The 26,190-nt window shown below is 39.3% G+C and overlaps 1 protein-coding gene across 1 annotated transcript in view; it reads right to left on the reverse strand.

Annotated features, from left to right (window-relative positions):
* LOC132300849 (uncharacterized) overlaps positions 1-26,190 on the reverse strand; it is a 52,830-nt gene that overhangs the window by 14,299 nt on the left and 12,341 nt on the right. The window contains exons 3-7 of the mRNA XM_059798104.1: positions 25,942-26,085; positions 23,902-24,032; positions 21,960-22,190; positions 21,292-21,470; positions 19,351-19,451 (exon numbers count right to left, since the gene is read on the reverse strand). Coding sequence (XP_059654087.1) covers positions 19,351-19,451; positions 21,292-21,470; positions 21,960-22,190; positions 23,902-24,032; positions 25,942-26,085 — 786 coding nt within the window. The remainder of the gene's footprint in view (positions 1-19,350; positions 19,452-21,291; positions 21,471-21,959; positions 22,191-23,901; positions 24,033-25,941; positions 26,086-26,190) is intronic.

The raw sequence follows: 26,190 nt of genomic DNA on the forward strand, positions 1-26,190 counted from the left end.
GCACCACCGCCATTACCTTTCACTACCACATTTCCACTGCCTTCCACCACCACCATAATCACCTCAATTTGCTTCCACCACCGCCACCTACACCACTATCTCCTTCCACCAATGCCGCCTTCCACCATTACCAACACCGCCGCCTTCCACCATTGCCGCCGCCGCCGCCTTCCAACACCACTACCGCTTTCCACCTCCACTACCATCCACCACTGCCACTACCACCATTTATTTTTTAAAAATTATAGAAGAATGTCATTTTGTTAATTTAATTTAGTTTTTACTAACAGGGATATTTTGGATAACTCAATTTGAATTTTATTCCATTCTAAATTTAAAATTGGTCCAACCAAACACTAGAATGGTTATTATCATTCCATTCCTACACATTTCATAGTTACAACTAAACAATAGAATGAGAATGGCCATTCCATTCCTGCAAACCAAACACAGCATGAGTTCTTGGGTGGTCTACAACCAAGATACGAGCATGCAAGGGTACAACCGAGATACGAGCATTTTCATTCCATTCCCACTTGCATTCCATTCATTTCCCATTCCCACTTGCATTCCATTCCATTCCTGCAAATCAAACACAGCATGAGTTCTTGGGTGGTCTACAACCGAGATACGAGCATGCAAGGGTACAAGTGTTAGGCAGGTATCTAGCCCCTACTTCTATTAGAGATGTGTTTTTGTATATCCAGGCTAAGGAGAGTAGAATGAAGGCCATGTCTGCACCTATATACACTAAGCCTGAGCCAGAAGTACCATTGTTGGAGAGGTCTGCTCTTGCCACACAACAATGGAACAAGGCCAATCCTCCAAAAGGAGGGAAGCAGGATGACAAGACCAAGTTGAGGTGTGATCACTATGGGCGTACGTGCCACACTAGGGAAACATGCTGGAATCTACACAGTCGCCCTACTCTAGCTCCTGCTCATGCGAATGCTAGGCCAAGGTTTGGTCCATTTAGGGGGTTATGTACGGCACATATTACAGAGCGTGAGACTGCTTCTACTGGTCATGCCTCCTCAGGGCCACCGAGTCTTTGCCCGGGGCTGAACTTGATGCTCTTTGACATCTACTAGCACAACATTCCTCCATTTCCACCTCTAACTTCGCTCAGACAGGTACCTCTCATTCGGCACATTAGGTTCCCACATTATCTGGTGGGCTACCCTGAATCATTGATTCAAAAGCCACTGATCACATGACTGGTATGACATCTGATTTTTCTTCATACAATCTATATTGGTAAGGATAAGGTTAAAGTGGCTGATGGCACCTTCACCTCCATTAAGGGGAAGGGCATTGAATATGCCTCTCCTAATCTTACCTTATCCTATGTTCTTCATGTCCCAAAGTTTACCAATAACCTCCTTTTTGTCAGTCATATTACAAAAGGCTTGAATTGTAGTGTAACCTTTTTTCCATTTCACTGTGTCTGTGTGTTTCAGGACTTGGACACGGGAAGACGATTGGAAGTGGACATAAGGACAATGGCTTATATTTGCTGAACGCGAGACCAACTTCTTATTATGTTGTAAATCAATCTAGTGTTAAGATAGTAATGTCAATAAAGATCTGTTAATGCGATGGCATAATAGACTATGTCATTTACCTCTTCTTGTTTTGAAGCAAATGCTTCCCCAGTTTGCTTCTGTTGAATCTTTTGAGTTAAATTGTGAAACTTGCGTTCTTGCCAAACAATGTCGTGTTTCTTATCCCACTAGTATTAATAAAAGTACAACATCTTTGCAGCTTCTTCATTCTGATGTGTGGGGTCCTGAATCTACTACTTCGTTACTTGGTTTTCCTTACTTTGTTGTGTTTGTTAATGACTTTAGTCGATATCACTTGGCTTTATCTTATGAAAACCAAAGATGAAGTTCATTCCATTTTTAAAACCTTTCATAGGATGGTATGTACTCAGTTTGGTTGTCCCCTCAAAATCCTTCAATCTGAAAATAGAGGAGAGTTTAAGTATGGTGGTCTTGCCTCCTTTTTTTGCTGATAACGGGATTGTCCATCAAACCTTTTGTGTCGATACACCACAACAGAATAGTGTAGCTGAAAGAAAACACCGTCATATTACGGAGGTGACCCGTTCTCTTATAATTGGAATGGGAGTGCCTAAAAGTTTTTTTTTTTTTTTTTTTTTTTTTTTTTTTTTTTTATAAGTAAAAATATATTAGAAAAACGTTCAAAATGGGAACACGTCCCTAATACAAGAAGAAAAAAGATCTAAGGACCAATAACATCCAAAAGATCAAAGAAATCATCAATCGAGGAGCATGTGCTTCCTCTTACATAACAGAACAGAGAACGAAGAATATGAATTTTTAAATTAGCTAAAGACGATTATTTTCCTTCAAAGGTTCTGTTATTCCTCTCACGCCATAAACACCACCAGACACAATGTGGAACAATCCTCCAATAATCACGAGCTTGTTCTTCAACAGACATCTTCTCCAAGCGTTAATCAATTGTGAGGAGTGCTTAGGCATTACCCAAAAAACGCCAAACATGCAAAAAATAAAATTCGAACAATCATACGCCACAGGACAATGCAAAAGAATATGATCCACATATTCACTATCAGCTTTACATAAACAACACCAATTAACAATGATGTTGCCTCTCTTTCTCAAGTTGTCCAATGTCAAAATCTTTCCCAAAGTGGCAGTCCAAACGAAGAATGCAATTCTAAGAGGAGCTTTAGAACGCCAAACAGACTTCCAAGGGAACTCGTGACCAACGAAGTTGGACAAACACAAGAACATGGATCGGACACCATACCTACTATTGGAAATCTTATCTATAAGTTGACTCAACGATTATGGCAGATTTATTGGGTCTTCAATATAGGCTAATTTTTAGGGATTTTATTTTTTATTCTGATTTGATTTTATTCTCTTTATTTTGATTTTATTTTATTCTCTTTTCCATATTTGTAATTTTCCGCTTGTATATAATGATAGTCAGGCTCTCAAATTGAGTACGCCAATTTTACCAAATTACTTTTTGGTATCAGGGCCTCAAACCTACGCCTCCCCCATCTCTCTCTCTTTCACCGCCTCTTTTAATATCTCTCTCTATCTCGTTACAACCCCTTCCCTATTTTTTTTTTTCACAGACCTTCTCTCTTTTTCAGGTCGCTGTTGCGACAGTCCTAGGGGGAGTCAATCTCCTCTAGGTTCGACCCCTGTAGGGGTATTCCCTTAGTCTTTTTCATGCACTAAGGGTCAGAAGACGTGTTTGTAATTTTTTGGGGCTGCCGGGATATTCGGCAGCATTTTCTGATCAGACCGCTGTGTCTCCAGCTTCTTGGTTTGATCAAAATCAGGTTTATTCCTCCTTTATTTGAAATTATTGGTAATCTGTTGAATTGATCTATTTAATATTATGGCTGAATCAAGTAATAATAAAGAAACTCTTTTTTCGGCGCAACACACACCGGCTCAACGAGTTACTAGTGTGCTGTTGAATGGCCGTAATTTTGCATCCTGGGCTCGTTCCCTCCGCCTCTATGTTGGTGGAAAAGGCAAATCAGGGTGGATTTTGGATACTGAAAATAGGCCAGATATTAAAGATCCTAAATATGCTCAGTGGGATATGGACAATTGCACCATTTTAGGATGGATGTTTAATTCTATGGAGGAACGCATTTATAATATATTCATGTTTTATGACTCTGTTAATGACTTATGGACTACTTTGAATCAAATGTATGCTCATTCTAGGAATGATGCTCGTATTTATATCAAGATATTGCTAAGGCCTCGCAGGAAGGCCTGAATTTGTCTGTAACTGATTATTTTGGGTATTTGAGATCTCGTTGGGAGGAACTAGCTCAATATGAGCCTCTCAGTGAATTTCCTTCTGAGGCAGCCTCTCTTCTTGTCAAACGTCTTGATCGTCAGCATACCTATCAGTTTTTGATGGGATTACGCCCAAAATTTGAACCACTAAAGTCTCAGATCTTGAATGCATCACCAATGCCATCCCTATTGGAAGCCTTTGCTACTGTTGATGGTGAAGCACGCAGGCACCGTTTAATTCAGCCCTCAATTGTTCCTGTACCAGTGTCTGAGCCTGCTGGAGATAGTATGGCTTTTGCAGCCAACTTTGGATCACGAGCTTCTAGAGGTCAGATTATTTGTCACCATTGTGGAGGGGTTAGACATGTTAAGGCTCGTTGCTTCAAACTTCATCCTGAACTGAAGCAAAAATTTTCTAGGAACCGTTTATCTGGAACTGGTTCTTCTCGTACTGCGACTGTTGCAGAAACTCCTGTTACTACCGGTGGATCTACTGTATTTCCTGGACTAAGCCAACTTCAGTCTCAGATTGGGCATTATCCAAGACCAGCTTGGCTCCCTTGCTTCTAGAGTTAGTGCTCCTTCAACTGCTCCCACTACAACTATTGCTATAGGTACTCCTACTGCATTTCATGTTAAGGCCAAGCAGCCCACTTGGGTTCTGGATTCTGGGGCCAATGATCACATGACTGGTGAGTTATCAGTTTTTTCTTCTAATGTCATACCTGTTACCCAATCTGTGTATCTTGCGGATGGCTCTACATCTTACATTCACAGTAAGGGTGATGTTTGTCTGTCTCCTGATATTACTCTTTCATCTGTCCTTCATGTACCTAAATTTGCCTTTAACCTTTTATCTGTTAGCCGGCTTGCAAAAAACCTCCAATGTGCAGTTATATTCTTACCAGATCACTGTTTGTTGCAGGACTTTTGTTCGAAGAGGATTTTTGGCAGGGGTTACGAGCGTGATGGGCTTTACTACTTTGGGGAACCACCAGGAACGAGTCTTCAAGCTTCTGTCCTACCTACTTCTAGTGTTTATGATGTTTCTTTTCGCACTTTTAGTCTGTGGCATGCACATTTGGGGCATGTAAACTTTCAATATCTATATCTATTGTTTCCTTCGTTAAATAAACCATGTAAGGACCATAAGTTTCAATGTGAAGTTTGTGAGCTTTCTAAACATACTAGAACTAGCTATATTTCTCATATGAGTCGTGCTCCTAGTATGTTTGATCTTATTCATTCTGATGTCTGGGGCCCTTCCCCAATTACTGCTTTCTCTGGACATCGATATTATGTGACATTTATTGATGATTATTCTCGTTGTACTTGGGTTTATTTATTGAAAAAGAAATCTGATGTGTTTCTTTTATTTACCCAGTTTCTTCAAATGATCAAAATCCAGTATAACACTGTTGTCCGTAATATTCATTCTGATAATGGACAAGAATATGTTTCGAATGAGTTTCGGTCTGAACTTAATAAAAAGGGGATTTTACATCAACTCACTTGCCCCTATACTCCTGAGCAAAATGGCGTGGCTGAACGTAAAAACCGTCATCTTATGTCTCTGGTCCGATGTCTTCTAAGTGGTATGCATGTGCCTAAATTCTATTGGCACATGGCTGTTCTTACAGCTGCTTTTCTGATTAATCGTACTCCCAGTCGAGTTTTGGGTGGTAAGGCACCACTTCAGATTCTCCAGCCTGATTATACATTGTTTCACCTTCTGCCTCGTGTTTTTGGCTGTACTTGTTTTATTCATAACCGTAGTCCTTCTCGTCATAAACTTGATGATAAATCTATTAGGTATATTTTCTTGGGGTATTCTGCTATGTCAAAGGGCTATCGTTGTTATGATCCTGCAACCAAACATATGTATCATTCTCTTGATGTGACATTTCATGAAACTGTTCCTTTTTATAGTACTAATTCTGTGGTACAGGATTCTCTCTCTTGTGATCTGGAGAAGGAGATTTCTCCTATTGCCCGTCCTGTTTCTCTCTTTGAAAATCACACTGTCCTGGAATCTCCTTCTCCATCCATGCAGGGTTCCCCTCCACCTTTGCAGGTCTACTCTCGTCGCCATCGCACTCAACCTCCCCTGCCAGAATCATCTTCAGAACCACGTCCAGGTAACTCTCCTTCTCCTATTGCTCCTACAATTCCTGAGCATACCTCCCATTATCCTACCCGTGATCGTCATCCTCCTAATTGGTATGGTTTTTCTAGTAGCACTAACCACCCTATTTCCCAGTATGTCTCCTATGAAGGTCTTTCAGGTGCATATAAATCCTTCCTGGACAAGATTGGGACCATTTCTATTCCTCGATCTGTGTCAGAAGCCCTCCAAGATCCCAATTGGGTGTCTGCCATGACAACAGAAATGGATGCTTTACACCATAATAATACATGGGAACTTGTTGCTTTACCTTCTGGGGAGAAAACGGTTAGCTGCAAGTGGGTCTTTAATGTGAAGTACTTAGCCGATGGTTCTATTGATCGGGATAAGGCTCGATTGGTGGCAAAAGGCTTTACCCAGATTCCGGGCAAAGACTTTAATGCTACCTTTACTCCTGTGGCTAAGTTGACGTCTGTGCGACTGCTTGTCTCTTTGTCTGCTGCCCATTCTTGGCCTCTGCATCAGTTAGATGTCAAGAATGCATTTCTTAATTGAGACTTACTTGAGACTATATATATGGATCCAGCCCCTGGATTTCGGGCTTAGGGGGAGTATGCTGGGAAAGTCTGTAGGCTACGGAAGTCTCTTTATGGTCTGAATCAATCTCCTAGAGCTTGGTTTAGTCGTTTCAGCAATGTTGTTTTATCCATGGGCTTTGTGCACTGCCACTCAGACCATACTTGTTTTATTCAACGTCGCCCTGATGGTTATTGCATTATGTTATTGGTATATGTGGATGATATCATTATCACAGGTGATGATGCTTCAGGGATTGCTCAGGCGAAACTTCATCTTCAAAAGTCCTTTGATGTGAAGGACTTAGGTCCTTTTCGATATTTTCTTGGAATTGAGGTTGCTAGATCCCGTCGTGGAATTTCTTTATCTCAAAGAAAATATATTTTGGATCTTCTTCAAGATACTGGCATGCTTAGGTGTCGACCCGCTTCCACTCCTATGGACCCCAATCTTAAACTCTCTGTTGAGTCAGAGGAATTACTTCCAGATCCATCCGTGTATCAACGTTTAGTAGGTCGTCTTATCTACTTGACTAACACAAGGCCCGATTTGACATTTGCTGTCAGTGTGATTAGTCAATTCATGCATACCCCTCGCTCAGCTCATATGGATGCAATCTACCATATTTTGAGGTACCTTAAGTCGTGCCCTGGTCTTGGTCTGTTCTATGCCTCAGGAAATCGGTCTGGACTCTCATGCTTTACTGATGCAGACTATGCTGGATGTAAGACAAATAAACGTTCTACCTCTGGCTTTTGTACTTTCTATGGTAATCATCTCATATCATGGAAGAGTAAGAAGCAGGCTGTTGTTTCTAGATCCTCTGCTGAAGCTGAATACCGAGCTATGGCTCAAGGTACTTGTGAGCTCCTTTGGCTTCAATCAATTTTGGGAGAGTTGGGTTTTGTACAGAAAGGTTCTTCAAGGCTGTTTTGTGACAATAAATCAGCCATTATGCTTGCTTCTGATTCTGTTTTACATGAAAGGTCGAAACATATTGAGGTAGACATTCACTTTATTCGAGAGAAGGTTCGATCGGGTATCATTAATCCTATTTTTGTTCCTTCTTCAGAACAGACTGCAGATGTGTTCACAAAGTCTGTTAGGCCTTCTCTTCTCCAGTCTTCCATCGTCAAGCTGGGCTTAGTCAACATATTTGCTCCAGCTTGAGGGGGAGTGTTGGAAATCTTATCTATAAATTGACTCAACGATTATGGCAGATTTATTGGGTCTTCAATATAGGCTAATTTTTAGGGATTTTATTTTTTATTCTGATTTGATTTGATTTGATTTGATTTTATTCTCTTTATTTTGATTTTATTTTATTCTCTTTTCCATATTTGTAATTTTCCGCTTGTATATAATGATAGTCAGGCTCTCAAATTGAGTACGCCAATTTTACCAAGTTACTTTTCCTACCATGAGCTAAAGGAACCCACAAAATATCATCACCCCCTCTGCCCACATCCTTCTGCCTATACAACGTATCCAAAAAAACACAAGCTTCCTCCATTTCCCAATCCTGAAATGGGCACCTAAAACGCACATCCCACGTAACTCCATTGTTATCAAGTTGATAACAATCAATTATGTAGACATGCTTATTGGCTGCAATACTGTAAAGTCTAGGAAAGGAGTGAGACAGCAGCTGATCTCCGCACCAAAGGTCCTCCCAAAAACGGACATGTTTGCCATCACGAACTTTGAATCTAATGTGTGAGGAGAAAACATCCCAGCCCTTCCGAATGAATTTCCACACACCAACGCCTCTCGTAATAGTGACTAGGAGTGCCTAAAAGTTATTGGGCTGATGCAACCTTAACAGCTACATACCTTATCAATCGCATGCCTTCTAAGGTTCTTGGCTATCAATCCCCTTTCTTTGTCTTACACCATGACACTGCCTTGTTTACTGTCCCTCCGAAAGTTTTGTTTGTGTTTGTTATATTCACATTCATCATCGCAAGGACAAAATGCACCCTAAGGCAATCCGATGTGTCTTTGTTGGATACTCCGCCACTTAGAAAGGGTATCGGTGTTATAACCCTACCACTCGTCGTCGCTTTGTCTCCATGTATGTTACATTCTTTGAGTCTGTTCCTTTTTTTTCCACTGCTAGGGGATACTACTATACAAGTAGAGAATTCGTTGTCCATTCAAAGGGAAGTAGGGGGAGCTTCTTACTGAGGTGCCTGTGTATAGTCCTCCTAACACTAATGATTTGCAGCAGGGAAAACAACTAGTTGTTTACACTAGGAGGGCAAAGAAGTTATTGACTCACCTCAGGACCAAGAAGTCTCCCTCGATCTAGGTAATTCCTCAGTTGACATTGATACTCCTGATTCTTTTCCCAATAGCATTCCTGTTGATCTTGATGTCCCTATTGCCTATCGTAAGGGTGTTCGTAGTTGTACAAAACATCCCATATCTCAGTTTGTATCAAATGATGCCTTATCTCTAACATATCGTGCTTTCACTTCATGTATCTCCTCTATTTTTGTTCCTTCTAGTGTTTCAGATGCTTAATCAAACTCCATGGAAGAAAGCTATGCTCGAAGAAATAAAGGCCCTTGAGAAGAATGGTACTTGGGATATTGATCCATTACCTAGGGGTAATAAACCAGTAGGCTGCAAATGGGTCTACACAATAAAGTATCATGCAGATGGAACAATTGAGAGATATAAAGCTCAGTTAGTTGCAAAGGGCTTCACTCAGACCTATGGAATTGATTATCTGGAAACATTTGCTCCAGTTGCAAAGATTGACTCTATACGTGTTGTTCTTTCTTTGGCAGCTAATTTGAATTGATCCTTGCATCAGCTGGGGAAGAGGAGTATAAAACTATGCCACCAAGGTTTAAGCTTGCCAATGGTCAGAGTTTAGTATGCAAGCTAAATAAAGCCTTATATGGGTTAAAGCAGTCGCCACGTGCTTAGTTTGAAAGGTTCAGCACTGCTGTGAAAAGAGTAGGGTACATACAGAGTCAGACAGATCATACTCTCTTCATCAAGAAGAACCAGGGTTACACCACTGCCCTTATTGTATATGTTGATGATATTGTTATCACTGGAAATGATCCAGAAGAGATTCGTCGAATGAAGTCATTCTTGGGGACAGAGTTTGAGGTTAAAGACCTCGGATCATTGAGATACTTTCTTGGCATTGAGGCGTGTAGATCAAAGAAAGGGGCGTTCATTTCTTAACAGAAGAATGTGTTAGATTTGTTGGCTGAAACAGACAGGCTTGGAGCTACACCTATTAATATTCCCATTGAGCAGAACCATAGGCTTATTGATGTAGATGGAGACCCATTAGATGATGTGGGAAGATTTCACTGATTGGTTGGGAGACTGATTTACTAATCTCTCACGTGCTCGGATATTGCCTACGCTATTAGTGTGATTAGTCAGTTTATGCATGCTCCACGTACACTTCAAATTGAGGCAGCTCATCATGTTCTTCGCTACCTCAAGGGTTCACCTACTAAGGGGATATTGTTTGGCAGTTATTGCCACTTGCGTGTTAAAGCCTATACCGATGCTAATTGGGCAGGGTCTATAATAGATGGATGATCTACTTCAAGATATTGCACATTTGTTGGAGGTAATCTTGTTTCATGGCTAAACAAGAAATAGTCTGTAATGGCTAAATCTAGTGCAGAGGCTGAGTTCAGATCCATGGCACATGGAGTTTGAGTTGTTATGGCTACGTATGATGTTGGGTGAGTTGGGTTATCCTGTTTGCGAGTCAATGAAGTTGTATTGTGACAACAAGGCGGCTATTAGCATTGCCCACAATCCAGTTCAACATGACAGGACAAAGCACATTGAAGTCAATCGACACTTCATCAAGGAAAAGCTGTCTTGGGCTGATTTGTGCTCCATACGTCAACACATATGATCAAGATGTTTTGACTAAGGGTGTGGGTTAAACTTGCTTTCAAAATATGTTAGTCGAGCTGGGCATGATAGATATCTTTACACCAGCTTGAGGGGGAGTGTTGTCAGGGACTTATTTGTTATTACTTATATAATGTTGGGGCTTATGTGTAATTTCTAAAACTTGTTATTATAAATAAAATGTGGTGGAAGGATGAAAGTATTTTTTCCTTCTTTCTCTCTTTCCCCATCTCTCTCTCTCTTTCTCTCATTCGCTTTCTTCTTTCTCTCTTCTTCTTTATTACTTACTCTTGATTTAATTATATCTTAAAGTCAACAACAGAAACACAAAAGATCATAAAAAATTATGTCAGGACACCGCGAGGATATGGCGACTAATTTATATATGATCATATATAATAAGAGTAATATTATTTTCATCAACCTAACAATAAAAAATTCAAGAATCATAATAATTAATGTGTTATAAAAATAATTTGCTTATCATTTAAGAAACGACACAATTGAATCAACTCCACAACAACCAATAATAATTGAACTTAAATCAAATATTTTATGTTATGACTGCAATATTATTACAAATATTCAAAGAAGCATATTTACGCTTTAACTTATCTTTCTTTTTAAAACTAAACTCCCTAACAATGCGGCACGTGTGTCGGAAACATGTCTATGGCATGTCTGTGCCGTGTCCGCATCATGTCTCAAAATAACCAAAAAATTCAAACACATCTTTTGCCATGTCGGGCCGCATCCGATGTGCGTCGGTGTCCGACGAGGATTCTTTTACTTTTTAGGCTTCCATGCTTCCTAGATCTACATTCTTCTTCAAACCAACCTCCTCCCTTTAATACAATTTTTTTCTCCACGTGACACATTTTTTTCCCCCAAAGCCATAATTGTAAAGTGTTGTACAGTATTGTATGAGTTGTCACATGTGAACAGTTAGTATCGTATAAGTTGTTACATACCCTTCATTACCATATATAGAATTACCATGTATAGGGTTTACTTGTTCTCCACTCACCGACTCCCGTAGCTTCTCCTATATAATCACCATTGTATTATTGTATTACCCACTCAATAAGATATACGGTTTCATATATTCTCTCTCTCTCTCTTTTCCAACATGGTATCAGAGCGGAAATCGATCTCTCTTTAATATATATATATTTTTAGTCTTATTCAGACTCCGATCTCGATTCCATCTCGGCTTTCTCTCAGCAATCTCTTCGGCGATCTCTCCTCGGTGATCTCAGTTCTTGTCTTGGCGATCTCTCTCGGATCCCTCCTCGGCTTTCTCTCAGCAATCTCTTCTCAGTGATCTCAGTTCTCGTCTCGACAATCTCTCTCGAATCCCTCCTCGGCTCTCTCCTCGATAATTTCTCTCGGGTAGATCTTGGTTCCCTTATCTCGGCTCCCTCTCACTACCATATCTCATTTGTTAGGCAACCCTTGCGATGGATACTAAGAAATCCCATCTACTTGGTCAATCACCAGCACCAAACTGAAAGGTTCAAACTACCTTCAATGGTCTCAAGCCGTAGAGGTGTTTTTACGAGCTCGAGGAAAACTATCATATCTTAAATCAATCAAACCCACCAGTGACGAAAAGGTTATTGAGGCTTGGGAGAAAGAAGATGATCAGATTATGACTTGGTTATGGAACAGCTTGGAGCCTGAGATCTTCAACAACGTGTCATTCCTAGAATCTACCAAAGATATCTGGGAAAATCTTAAGGACATGTATTCTTCAAAGAATAATATTTCTCGTATTTATTAGTTATACCAGGATATTTTTAATCTCCAACAAGGAGATCGTTCTGTTGAAGATTATTACTCAGAATTATAGGGCATATGGGAAGAATTGAATGTCTACCAACCATTGACTACAAACACAGCACAACAAAAACGGCACAGGGAGGAGTTTCGGGTGGCAAAATTTTTATCTAGACTTGAACCCAAACTAGCTCCGATCAATTCGCAGATTTTGTCAGGCAAGTAGATACCCACAGCAAGTGAGACTTTTGCTTGAGTTCGAAGAGCATCTATTCATGCCCCTGTGATTGAGAAGGACAACCACTCTGCTCTTGTTGTTCCTACTAAGCGACATGAAACTTTTCGTGGAGGACGAGGGGGCAGAGGTCCTTCCAACCCAGGTCGAGGTACTCGTGGCGGCAAAGGGGGTCGCGGCAACAAGAAGTGAACTCATTGTGGCCGAATCAATCACTATGTTGACTTCTATTGGGCTCTTCATGGCAAGCCAGCTTGGGCTAATCAAGCTTCGGTTTCGAAGGAGACTACTCCCACTCCTGTGAATAAACAAGTCGTTCTCCACAAAGCCGAATATGATTCTCTGGTAAAGCGTGAGCGTGCAAATCATCCCTCCTCCATTGCTACTATCGTTACTTCAGGTAATACGTGTCTCCATGCTTCCTCTTTTACACCTTGGATTATTGATTCAGGGGCATCCGATCACATGACAGGGAACCCATCTCTTCTTTCTGATATTTCTCATGTTTTCTCACCATTGGTCGTTACTATAGCAAATGGTGCCAAATCACCTGTTCATGGAATTGGTACCTTCCGCACTTCGGATCTCACTTTTTCATCAGTTTTATATATCCCTCAATTTTCATTCAATTTATTGTCAGTTCGCAAAATCATATCAGATTTAAATTGCTCAGTTACTTTTTCTCCTTCCCGTTGTCTTTCAAGATGGTCTTTACTACTTCCAGCCAACTACTGCTCCGACAGCTCTACATTCCACCTCCTTTTTAGCTTACCAGTGGCATTGCCGCCTTGGACATCCCTCTTCAAATAGACTTCGAGCCTTGGTCCCTTCTTTTGTTGATTTTGCTAAGTTTAATTGTACAACTTGTGAACTTAGTAAACATCGTCCAGCTACTTTTAAGTCTCGTTTTGATAATAAAAGTTTAAAACCTTTTGAGTTAGTACATTTGGATGTTTGGAGACCAGCTCGTTATTTTGTGTCATTTATTGATGATTATTCACGTTTAACTTGGGTTTTTTAATCCTTTTACGCCGAAATTCAAAATTAGTTTGATGCAAAATAACTTGTTCTTATAACTGACAATGCCCTTGAATATAAACTTAATGTTTTTCAAAAGTTTCTTGAGTCGAGGGGCATTATCCATCAAACACCTTGCGTTTATAGCCCTCAACAAAATAGAGTTGCTGAATGGAAGAATGGCCCACTCCTAGCTATCGCTTGTGCCTTAATAATTCAAATGCATGTTCCGAAACATTTTTGGGTAGATGCACTTCTGGTTGCTGTTTATCTTTTAAACCGCATGCCTTCTAGGGTCCTTCAATGAAAATCACCCTTCCAAATGATGTTTCCTGATAAAAACCCTTTTTCCAATTCCTCTAAAGGTGTTTGGGTGTCTCTGTTTTGTTCATAATCTAAGTCCAGGACGAGACAAACTTGATCCTCATGCTCACAAATGTATTTTCTTAGGTTATTCCCGCACTCAAAAGGGATATAAATGTTATAGTCCAACTCTTCGTAAACAATTTATGTGTGCAGATGTAACTTTCTTTGAGGATGTTCCTTATTATTTCCAGGAAGGCAATCGTTTGGAGAGATCAACCTATTACTGTTCAGAAAGGTAAAACGGTCTTATACCAATCACCCTATCTCCAATTTTGTATCGTATAATAAATTGTCATCCTCCTTTCAAGCTTTTTCTTTGTCATTATCCTCTATTGCTCTTCCTAAGTCCTACAGGGAGGCACTTTCTCATCCAGGGTGGAGAAAAGCTATGGAAGAAGAAATAAACGCTTTAAAATTGAATCATACTTGGGACCTTATTCCTAAGCCTGCTGATACTCAGGTTGTTGGTTGTCATTGGGTTTTTAATATTAAACAGAAGCCTGATGGTACTGTTGATCGTCTCAAAGCTCGACTTGTTGCTAAAGGCTACACTCAGACTTATGGCCTTGATTATATTGAGACGTTCTCTCCTGCGGCCAAACTGGATTATGTTCATGTGATAATCTCTCTTGTAGCTAATCTAGACTGACCACTTCATCTACTTGTGTTAAAAATGCCTTTATGCACAGTGACCTTTTTTGTTTTGATAAGTAACTTTTATGCACAGTGACCTTATTGAGACAGTCTATATGACTCAACCACCTGGGTTTGAGTATAAGGGGGAGTGTGTGTTTCATCTCAAAAAGTCTATCTATGGCCTCAAACAATCCCCTCGTGCATGGTTTGATAAGTTCAGTAAAGCAGTGGTAGCTTCTGGTATGACTAGAAGTTAGGCTGACCACTCTCTTTTTTAAGAAAACGAAACGTGGTATTGTGATTATTGTGATGTAGATGATATTGTTATCACTGGCAGTGACAAAGATTGGACACAAGTTCTAATCCATCACTTGAGTTCTAGCTTCCTTATTAAGGATTTGGGCAAACTCCGGTATTTTCTAGGAATTAAGGTGGCACAGTTGAAGCAAGGCATTAGTCTTTCTCATTGGCAATATACTCTTCATCTCTCACAGCATACTGGTTATCTTGGTTCGAAACCTGTAGCTACACCCATGGAGACTAATGTAAAACTTAAGGTGGATAATGGTGACCCACTCGATGATCCAGAGATGTATCGGAGACTTGTAGGTGTTGGAAAGTAGAAGATTTATTCCCTCTATAGGTGGATTCGTTAGGAATGTATTTTATGTGTATCATTGACTTTCCTAGAATCATGGGATAATAAGTTGGAGAATTCCACTAATATAGAAATTCATTCTAATTCATTTTTAGGAAAGTTAGGAAGATTAGTTTCCTATTTTATCTCACTGTGATTAGCTCTGTACAGGCTGTAATTTGTGTATATAAGCCGTTTATTGGCTTTCTCAATTAATATACAATTTTAATCTTTTCTCCTAAATTTGTCATGGTATCAGAGCACTTGGCTCTTTTCTGGGAATCACAGTCTCTTCAGCCTTAATTGCCAAAGAGATATTGCTTTTTTTCTTCTTATCTTTTTCTGGAAACGCCCTGGCCTTCATTGCCATTTTTCTCTGAGTTTATTCTTTTCTTAAACCCAATCCAATATGTTTGAGGGTGCTGGGGTTTCAAACACCAATGGAGACACTTGCCCGTTTTTATCCAGATCTAAGAACAACAAACAACCTCATTCCAAGAATCTTTGGATGCACTACTTTTGTTCATGTCCATAGCCATAATAGAGGGAAGCTAGATCCAAGAGCCACCAAGTGTATTTTTGTGGGCTATTCATCTACTCAAAAGGGTTACAAGTGTTACCATCCACCTACCAGGAAATTCTTTGTCTCTATTGATGTCACTTTTGAAGAAAAAATACCACACTACACTCAACCTTATCTTCAGGGGGAGTCTCTGGCATTCATTGAAGATAAGGACAGAGACTTTCCACTTGTTCCGTTGGACTGCAACCCAAGACAGAGACTTTCCACCTCTGTTCCATTGGACTCCAACCCAGTTTTTGTGCCAATTCAACCTATACCTCCTGAACCATCATCACAGCCCGTTTCTGTGTCAAATACTACTCCTATTCAAAGTCCAATGACAGGTAATAATGAACTTCGTGACTCTATGAGGTTTTCGCAAGTGTATTCAAGACAAAGAGACTAGGGTCCTAATCTTGTGCAAGTCCAAGATTCAACGCCTAATCCTGAAAATGAGGTAAATACAGCTCCAGAAACTCCACATGATCATGATATTCCCATTGCCATTAGGAAAGGCACAAGAGAATGCACTAAACACCCATTGTACCCTTTAGCCAATTTTGTGTCATTTAAAAAACTCTCACAAGCACATAGGAGCTTCCTAGTCAGCCTAAACACTATTCATATTCCTGATACATTATCTGATGAGAAATGGAAATATGCTATGAGAGAAAAGATGCAGGCACTAGAGAAGAATCAAATGTGGGAAATTGTCGACCTACCACCAGGAAAGAAGACTATAGGATGCAAGTAGATGTTTACAGTGAAGTACAGGTCAGATGGATCTTTGGAGAGATACAAAGCCAGGCTCGTGGCAAAGGTATACACGCAAACCTATGGAGTTGACTATCAAGAGACATTTACTCCGGTGGCTAAAATGAGTAGCAGCCAACTTCAATTGGTACTTGGAACAATTTGATGTAAAAAATGCTTTTCTTCACAGTAATTTGGAGGAGGAAATATACATGGATATCCCTTCAGGCTTCAAGGGAAATCTGAGCAGCTACAGGGTTTACAAACTGAAGAAAGCGTTGTATGGCCTGAAGCAATCACCAAGGGCCTGGTTTGGAAGATTTGCCAAAGTAATGCTTGCCACTAGATATAAACAGAGTCAAGGGGATCATACTCTCTTTATTAAACACTCGGATGCAGGGGGAGTCACGGCTCTTTTGGTATATGTCGATGACATAATTGTGACAGGAAATGATGAGAAGGAGAAGGAAGCCTTGAGAAAATGCCTAATCAGAGAATTCGAGATAAAAGAACTAGGAAGATTGAAGTACTTCCTAGGAATTGAAGTAGCCCATTCCAGAGAAGGCATTTTCATTTCACAACAGAAATATGTAACTGATCTTCAAAGGGAGACAGGGAAGCTAGCATATAAACCAAGCTCCACACCGATCGATCCAAATCACAAACTCGGGGAAGCAAGTAAAGATCCAGCCGTTGACAAGGAAAGGTACTAGAGATTAGTAGGGAAGCGTATATACCTTGCTCACATAAGGCCAGACATTGCATATACCGTGAGTGTGGTTAGCCAATTTACGCACAACCCAAGAGAAGTTCACCTACAGGCAGTCTACAGAGTACTACATTATCTAAAAACTAGTCCTAGCAAGGGAATTTTATTTTAAAAAAAACACTGGATTAGTCTTAGAGGCATACACTAATGCAAATTATGCAGGCTCACTAATTGATAAACGTTCCACCACGGGTTATTGTGCTTTCCTTGGAGGCAACCTTGTAACGTGGAGAAGTAAGAAGCAGAATGTGGTAACTAGATCAAGTGCGGAGGCAGAGTTTAGAGCAATGGCTCAAGGAGTATGCGAGTTACTATGGCTCAAGATAATTCTGGAAGATTTAAGAATCAAATGGGAAGGACCAATGAGGTCATTTTGCGACAAGAAGTCTGCCATTAGCATTACTCACAATCCTGTTCAACATGAAAGAACAAAGCACGTGGAAGTAGATAGACATTTCATAAAGGAGAAGTTGGATAGTGGCTTAATTTGTACTCCGTACATCTCAACCAATGGTTAACTTGCTGATGTGCTTACAAAAGGACTAGGAAGTGCAGCGTTTTAAGAATCTATTTCCAAGCTGGGAATGAAAGATGCATATTCCCCAGCTTCAGGAGGAGTGTTGGAAAGTAGAAGATTTATTCCCTCCATAGGTGGATTCGTTAGGAATGTATTTTATGTGTATCATTGACTTTCCTAGAATCATGGGATAATAAGTTAGAGAATCCCACTAATATAGAAATTCATTCTAATTCATTTTTAGGAAAGTTAGGAAGATTAGTTTCCTATTTTATCTCCCTGTGATTAGCTCTGTACAGGCTGTAATTTGTGTATATAAGCCGTGCATTGGCTTTCTCAATTAATATACAATTTGAATCTTTTCTCCTAAATTTGTCAATAGGTAAACTAATTTACCTCACAATCACTCGTCTAGATATCTCCTATCAGTCAGTGTTGTGAGCCAGTTCATGACCAGTCCTTGGGTACCTCACATGGAGGCAGTTGTACGCATCTTGAAGTATCTTAAGGGTGCTCCGGGACGTGGTCTGCTTTATCGATCTTCTGGACATCTTCGGATTGAGGGATACATAGATGCAGATTGGGCCGGTTCTCCTACTGATCGACGGTCCACCACGGGTTACTGCACCTTCATAAGAGGAAATCTAGTAACTTGGAGGAGTAAGAAACAATCAGTTGTGGCTCGTTCCAGTGCTGAAGTAGAGTATCGTGCCATAGCACACACTGCCTATGAACTTACTCGGTTGAAAACTCTTTTACAGGAACTTGGGATTTCAGTCTAGTACCCAATTCCTCTCCATTATGACAAACAGGCAGCTATTCATATTGCTGGCAATCTAGTTTACCATGAGAGGACTAAACACATTGAAGTAGATTGCCATTTAATTCGATCGAAAGTTGACCCGAATGAGATTGTTACACCTTTTGTTCCTTCCGGTAGATAGCTAGCAGGCGTCTTCATTAAGGCGCTTCGCAAGAACTCTATCTATTCCATAAATAGCAAGCTGGGAGTTATTGACATTTACTCTCTAACTTGAGGGGGAGTGTTATACAGTATTGTACAAGTTTTCACGTTGTACAATATTATATGAGTTGTCACACGTGCACAGTTAGTATTGTATGAGATGTTACCTACCCTTCATTACCATATATAGAATTAATTGCTCTCCACTCACCTACTCCCGTAGCTTCTCCTATATAAACACCATTATATTATTGTATTACTCACTCAATAAGATATAAGTTTTCATATACTCTCTCTCTCTCTCTTCCAACATAAAGTTTTTTTGCTCAAAAAATTGCTAACTCAAACCACGAAAATGAACCCCTTCATGATATTACTAATTTATCATAGTTTAACAAATCAACAATTTACAATCAAAGCTCATGCAAGCATTACATTAATTGCATCATGAACCACAAAAGTTATATATTGTTTCATGAGGAGGCGGGTTTGCTCATAAATTAGAAGGAAAAGTTAACACTTCGTTATGGACTTGTATCCTTAAAAATGTCATTTTGTTTTTCACAATAATTTACAATATGCAACAAAATAAATTATCTACTAATTTATCCAATATGATGAGAAGATAAAAATGATTGAAAAAGAAATTCAGAAATATCTCTAGGAACCTCCAATAATGTTAACGATTACCGAATGATCAAGTTGTACGGACAAAATGTCGCTTTTACAATGACACACCCATGACGACCTTCCAGTTTCCAAATTTACTAAGGCAGCTCCAAGATTAGTGCCTATACCAAGAAAAAGTACTAAGACAAGTGCCTGAGGAAAAAATATATATATTAATACAGTTTTTTTTAGGCACTTTAGCGCAAAGTTTGCAGATAAGTATGACAGCTCATGACATAGACATGATAATGTTCGCAGAAATTGAGTTTAAAAGAATAAAAATAAAATTAGAATCATGAGACTTCATTTAAGCAAAGTGTTATTCGTTGTGATGCTCTCAATAATATAGGACCAAACACTAATGTTGCGTTTGGTGTGCAGGAATGAAATGGAAGGCCAATTCCAACCATTCCTTTGTTTGGTATACATTTTGAAGTGGTAATGGCCATTCCATTGGAATGAAAATCCATTCCTGGGAATGAAAATCCATTCCACAACAAAACCTATGGAATGCATTCCTAGTAATGAAAATCCATTCCACAACAAAACCTATGGAATGGCCATTCCATTCCCAAGTAATTTTTAAAAAAAAATCAACTTCCTAAAAAAATCATCATGTTCTAAGTCCAAAAATCACACCGTCTTCCACCACAACCACATCCACCTTTCACCACCACCACCACTATCACCACCACCCACCACCACCAACTTTCACCACCACCCACCGCCTTTCACCACCGACACCGCCTTTTACCACCAACACCGCCTTCCTTTGCCCCAACCATCGTTGTCACCACCGCCACCGCCACCGCCTTCCACCACCACCCCTACCGCCTTTCGCCACCGCCATCACCTTTCACCATTGCCTTTCGCCACCGCCTTCCACGCCATCACCTTCCACCGCCTTCCACCACCACCGCCGCCGCCACCACCATCTTTCACCACAGCAACCGCCTTCCACCACCACTATCGCCACCACCTTTCACCACTGCCGCCGCCACCACCACCTTCCACCACCACCACCTTCCGCCACCTTCTACCACCGCCACCGCCTTTCACCACCTTCCACCATAGCCACCGCCTTCCACCACCACCACAGCCACCGCCTTCCACCACCATTGCCGCCACCGCCTTTCACCATTGCCACTGCCTTCTGCCACCGCCGCCATCGCCTTCCACCACCTTGTACCACCACTGCCTTTCATCACCACCACCGCCACCACCACCGCTTTTCACCACCTTCCACCACTGCCACCACCTTCCACCACCACCACAGCCATCGCCTTCCACTACCTTCCATCACCACCACCGCCACCTCCACTACCTTCCACTACAGCCACAGTCACCTCCATTGGCTTCCACCACCGCCACCTACCACAAACACTCTTGCCACCGCCTTCCATCAATACTGCCTTTCACCAACACCGCCGCCTTCCAACACCACCACCTACACCACTACTGCTTTCCATCTCCACCACCGCCACTACCACCATTTATTTTTAAAAAATTATAGAAAAATGTCATTTTGTTAATTTAATTTATTTTTTACTAACAGGGATATTTTGGAGAACTCAATTTGAAATTTATTTCATTCTAATTTTAAAATTGGTCCAACCAAACACTAGAATGATTATTATCATTCCATTCCTACACATTTCATATTTACAACCAAATAATAGAATGAGAATGGCCATTCCCATTCTCATTCCATTCCTACTTGCATTCCATTCCATTCCTGCACACCAAACGCAACATAACAAAATTGGCTAATAGAAAATCCCCACGTTACATTGACTTGGAACCTCTGTCCAGCAGGTTTATGTATCCTAATGTCAACATAATATCCTAGATATAGAAAATTCGTATGGGCTTTAGAGAATTAGCAAATTTCAAACTAATAGAAGGAATTACTAGTACAAAGTTACAATAAATAATCAGATAAAACATTGAAAAACAACTTGCCTATCACTGCTTGACTCCTATTAGAGTTGCAATCCGCAGTCCAAACTGTACAACTGAACGAAGCAACTTCATTCATTCTTCTACTTATTATGGGAATACTTGGATTATAATCTAATGGTTCACTAAGGTTCAGAACATTAACAGATCCACCAGATGTTTCTGATCCCAGCGTAGTTATCCTGTTCTTACATTAAGGTCTTTCATATCTGACAACAAAATATAAATTAGATAAGTAATAAAACTTGTCTAATTATAAACATAAAACACAATATGTATGGAGGGTACATCAAGAATCATATAAAACATTAAAACTTAAGAAAATCCAATGCAAGGCCTAAAATACAAAAGCACAAGGGATTCCCTTATACAATATGGAAAAGGAAAAAAATAATAATAATAGAAGAAGAAGAGAACTGTTGAAGTAAAGAAACAAGAAGGGGTTGACCAATTCTCTATCTTTCTTGCAAATAACACTGGGTTGGGGATCATTCAAACACTGGAAATGGAATAATCAACAGATAAAATGGTAAAGAAGTTCTACTTACTACTTACTCATCAAGTAAGCAATAGGACAAAAAATAAAATCGAATTTCAAACAACAATAAGACATTTTCCGTAACAAATAATGAAACAAGTGCTCATGAATATCTAAAATGTCGTGAGGATACAAAATACGCTGCATGGATGAAGCATCAACAAAATGAGTAGAATGTTTCCCAAACATCTTTACACAAGATATATTTGATGGCATTTGCATCGAAGCTCCTGTAGGTCTCCAAAGATGACTAGCTGCTTCCATGGACCGCCCTTGGTTATCAATATTAAGAGACCATATACGATCTGGCGTGCAGTTTACCCCGTAATAAAATTGTTGTCCCACGTTTCCAACTTCGTAAAGACTGCAAAAGCACCAGACCTCAAAAACCAATGACTTCTAATGGATTAAGAATCAGTATATAATGTGATCTATGAGCTTCACAGTATCACAAGAAGAAAAAATATATATATATTTATAAAAGTACCAAGTACAAGATATTTGATTAAAACATTTGTATAGGACTATTAATAGCAACAATATTATCATCATAAAAACAATTAGAAACTGGCCAATAATACAAATATAACATAGAAATGTAATGGTAGAAGAAACAATATTTACTAAGAAGAATATGTCTCCCTAGGCAGCAAAAAACACACCGAGTTAAGGTGAACTTCAAAAGTGTATTACCCGGTATATATCTCACCTACACAGGGATGCTACGACTAAGGAGGGAAGACTGGAGAGTGGAGACAAGCCTAACCTTTAACATTATTTTACACAAAGTGGCTGCTTCCAGACTCAAACATGATACGTCATGGTTATTAGTCCAAGCTTTGACGTTTGCAATTGGCAATGACCCCAAAACAAGGTGAAATTAGTTGCAATAAAAAAATCTGAGATGACTTGATCCAACATTCTCCTACAAAATTGAGCAATGAAAACAAAATTGAACCAAGAGGCCAATGATGGAAAATGTCACATATAACTAGACAAAGCTTAGAAACTCCATCATAATCAGACATGATTAACAGCAATGAAAAGCATGAAGGACTCAACGTTTCAACTGAACCTTGAAAGAGAATTACATCAATTAAGGATATGTAATTAAATTGTTACATGACTCATATGTGCTAAAGAGATCATATAAGGTTCTTAATATTGTTTCCTAGCATGTCAACAAGACTGGAACTAATTTGCAAAAAAAGTCATCCTAAACATGATTCCACAAGAGACACTAACACTATGCATGTCAATAAGATTTTTTATTTTTAATTTCATAAGCACTATGCATGTCAATAAGATAAAATTTTGTTTCTTGGCACAGCGTTAAGACCTGAACCAATCTCCAAAATAATCACTGCAAGCATGATTTAGTAAGAGAGCCAGTTTACAATATTAATCCAGACAACTCAAATATTCTGTCAAGTACTAGCACAAGTGCAAGTCAAAGTAAACAGAAAAGCAAACACCCAAAACCTTATAAAAAGAAGTTCCTTGCTAATGAATACCAAGCAGCAAGATATGAATGTCACATGCAGACAATTTTGCAGAACTACTTGCAAGATTGAAATTAAGAGTGCATTTATATAATCACAAACTCAAGATAAGAATTCCAAAGAAACATCTAGTTCAATAGTGGAGTGCAGAAAAACGAATGCCTTGCTCAACCAGTATGGTATCACATTTCACCAATATGAAGGAAAATAGCTTCCTGTTTATATTTGGGGGAAACTGATTTACATGTGATGCTACACCCATCTCACTCATATCATATGGTTCATTACAATTTGTTATAGTGATATCCTGTGAACATCAACATAATAATACATATACCATCCAACTTCATTTGTCCCTTTCAGTGATGCAACAGTCATGTAAACATAATATATAGATTCTGCAAAGAATTCACAAATATTCCGATTCCCTTGAGTATTAAATGCAGTGCAGCATAATTCTTAACTAACTGTAATTTGTTGCATGCAGTCAGCTACAGATAACTGTTTAAGGGTCCATATGTTTAGAAGAGGACGATGAACATAAATGATTCAAATCTGCATCCTTAAACATACCTCAATGAGCCACTTACACCGCCTGCTAATAGGATATCTGTTCCAATTTGACCATTTGGCATGTCTACATCAACATGTATCTGTTCCAAAGCACCATCGCCAATCCTCTCTGTTTCATGATACTTCCAAATCTGTGATGCATAAAATACAGTTACATAAAGTAACAATTATGACATCTCATAAGTTGCAAACTAACAATGCAAATAGTAAATAAATTTAAGTAAGAATTATACAAAATGAGCAACTTGTAATAAAATAATGAATGGTAAATAAATTAAGTCAAATTTATTTAAATAAACTACTAAGACCTTAAAATTAAAATTTGTACAAATGGCACTAGGGAAAGGACACCTTCCATGTGAAATCAAGAAAATGGAAGGATGATGACATCCAGAAAACAAAAAATTACATGTTAACATCGTTTCGCTAGTTTCCTCAAAGCTGCAGTTGTAAAAAGTCATGCTGCCAGGCATGACAATTAGGTTTGAGTCCAATGACAGTCACTTCGTGTAAATAAAACAAAAGGATAAATCTGTGCACAGAAGGCCTCAGAAGGACCCTAAGATCCAAATTATTCTTCTTCTTTTATTTTTCAACTGTCCATGCATGGTTAAAAACCGCCATTCGATCAGCCCTTTTTATCCCCAAAACCCTTAATCTTAGATCCTAAAACCTAACCCTGTTCGCACCCTCCACTATTGCCCTTAAACCTGTTGGTTGTTGCTTGCTGTTCAAAAACTTCAGCAAGGTTATCATTTCAATTTCACACTAAAATTTATCTTTAAACATCAATCAGTTGAAGTCCAAATCCACCTCTGAACCCTACTCTCTCTTCTTAAGCATAAACCCACAAATTCAAAACCCTAGCCCACCATTGTTTGATCATATAGCAGCGGTAACAATCTGCTTTAAGGCGTCATCCCACATCAAGTTTTCAATCTGTGTAGGTCATATAGGTTGCCTATGAGAATTGGTCACGTGTTTAATGATGGCCAACTAGGCACTAATCCCGTCAGGCCTAATGTTGTGTGAAAGAAAGTGGACCCCCACAAAAACAATTTGAGATATACCTTTTCCTCTCTGGTTTCCTTTTACCTCCAAACTCTCTCTCCTGTTTGGGGTCAATTACGTCAATCCTGTTTATTTTTTCTTTTTGCAAGCAAAAACATCAACCCTGACTCAAAATTAAATTGAATGTATACATCTTGCTGCTGCAAGACCATATATATTGTTATGACATCACAGAGTTTGAAGGCTGAAATTGGATCATATTTTACTTATCTTCAACAAAGTATCGTCCCCAAGAATAAAAGAAAGATGCATAAAAGATCTAATTAACACATCGCAGTTTCAATGCAACCTGAATACCTGATCTAATTATAAATATAAATATCTTTAGCTCCTGGGAAGCGGGAGCCATTCAAGAGATCATAAAATCAACTTCAATCGAGTAGTATCAGCCTCTCATATTCTTTAGAGTGTCCGTGCCAAATAAAATACCATGAGCTATTATACATGGACTCTTCAAAAGTACATCAAGTATCCATGTGACACTCAAACCAAGGGATGGGATACATGTCCCACACATTTGGTTGGACATGCAACTTCAAGAGATATCCAGTAAAGAAACTTTATTACATTATTGCTTCAAAACGAGTTGAACACTCTGTTACATAAAAATATTATTTTACTCTAAAAAGTAAGAGAGAAACATCAAATAATATGAATATTTAACAGTGTCCTTTTGTTTGGGGATTTGATACATCCGACACTTGGATACATACATGCTCCCTAAACACGTGCCCAAGTCCGGGGAACATAAACCATGAGTACGCATGCAAATGTTTCGCATGAACTTTTAGCTTTTGGACTTCAAGAAATCATGAAAACTTTATTTTAAACAGAGAACTTGCCAGAACCTGGACTAGTGCCATTATTGCACGTTGCACAAGTAGCTATAACTGGGTACAATAAGGATAGAGACAAAAAAATATGAGAAATGGCAGATTAAGATTGCAACTCTTATCTACAACAACATACCATTGGGTGAGATGCTTGTATCTTTTGGTATTCCTCCTGAAAGTTGCACTTCCCTTTTCTGGAAGTAATCACATTACCATACAACTCCCTCATCTGAAGCAGCTTCGCAGTTTTGATAACCATTCTCCTATTTGGGTTGTTTGCCTGCAATACAATAAGTGTAACCAACCACGATATAGGTAAATACAAAAAGAAATTAAAATTCATTTACAATTTGCATAACAAAAATGTATAATGTTCTCCATGATA

This window comes from Cornus florida, unplaced genomic scaffold, assembly GCF_030987335.1.
Source record: "Cornus florida cultivar Cherokee Brave unplaced genomic scaffold, ASM3098733v1 CherokeeBrave_3.0.0_Hap2_Chr03, whole genome shotgun sequence".
Classification (NCBI taxonomy): Eukaryota; Viridiplantae; Streptophyta; class Magnoliopsida; order Cornales; family Cornaceae; genus Cornus; species Cornus florida.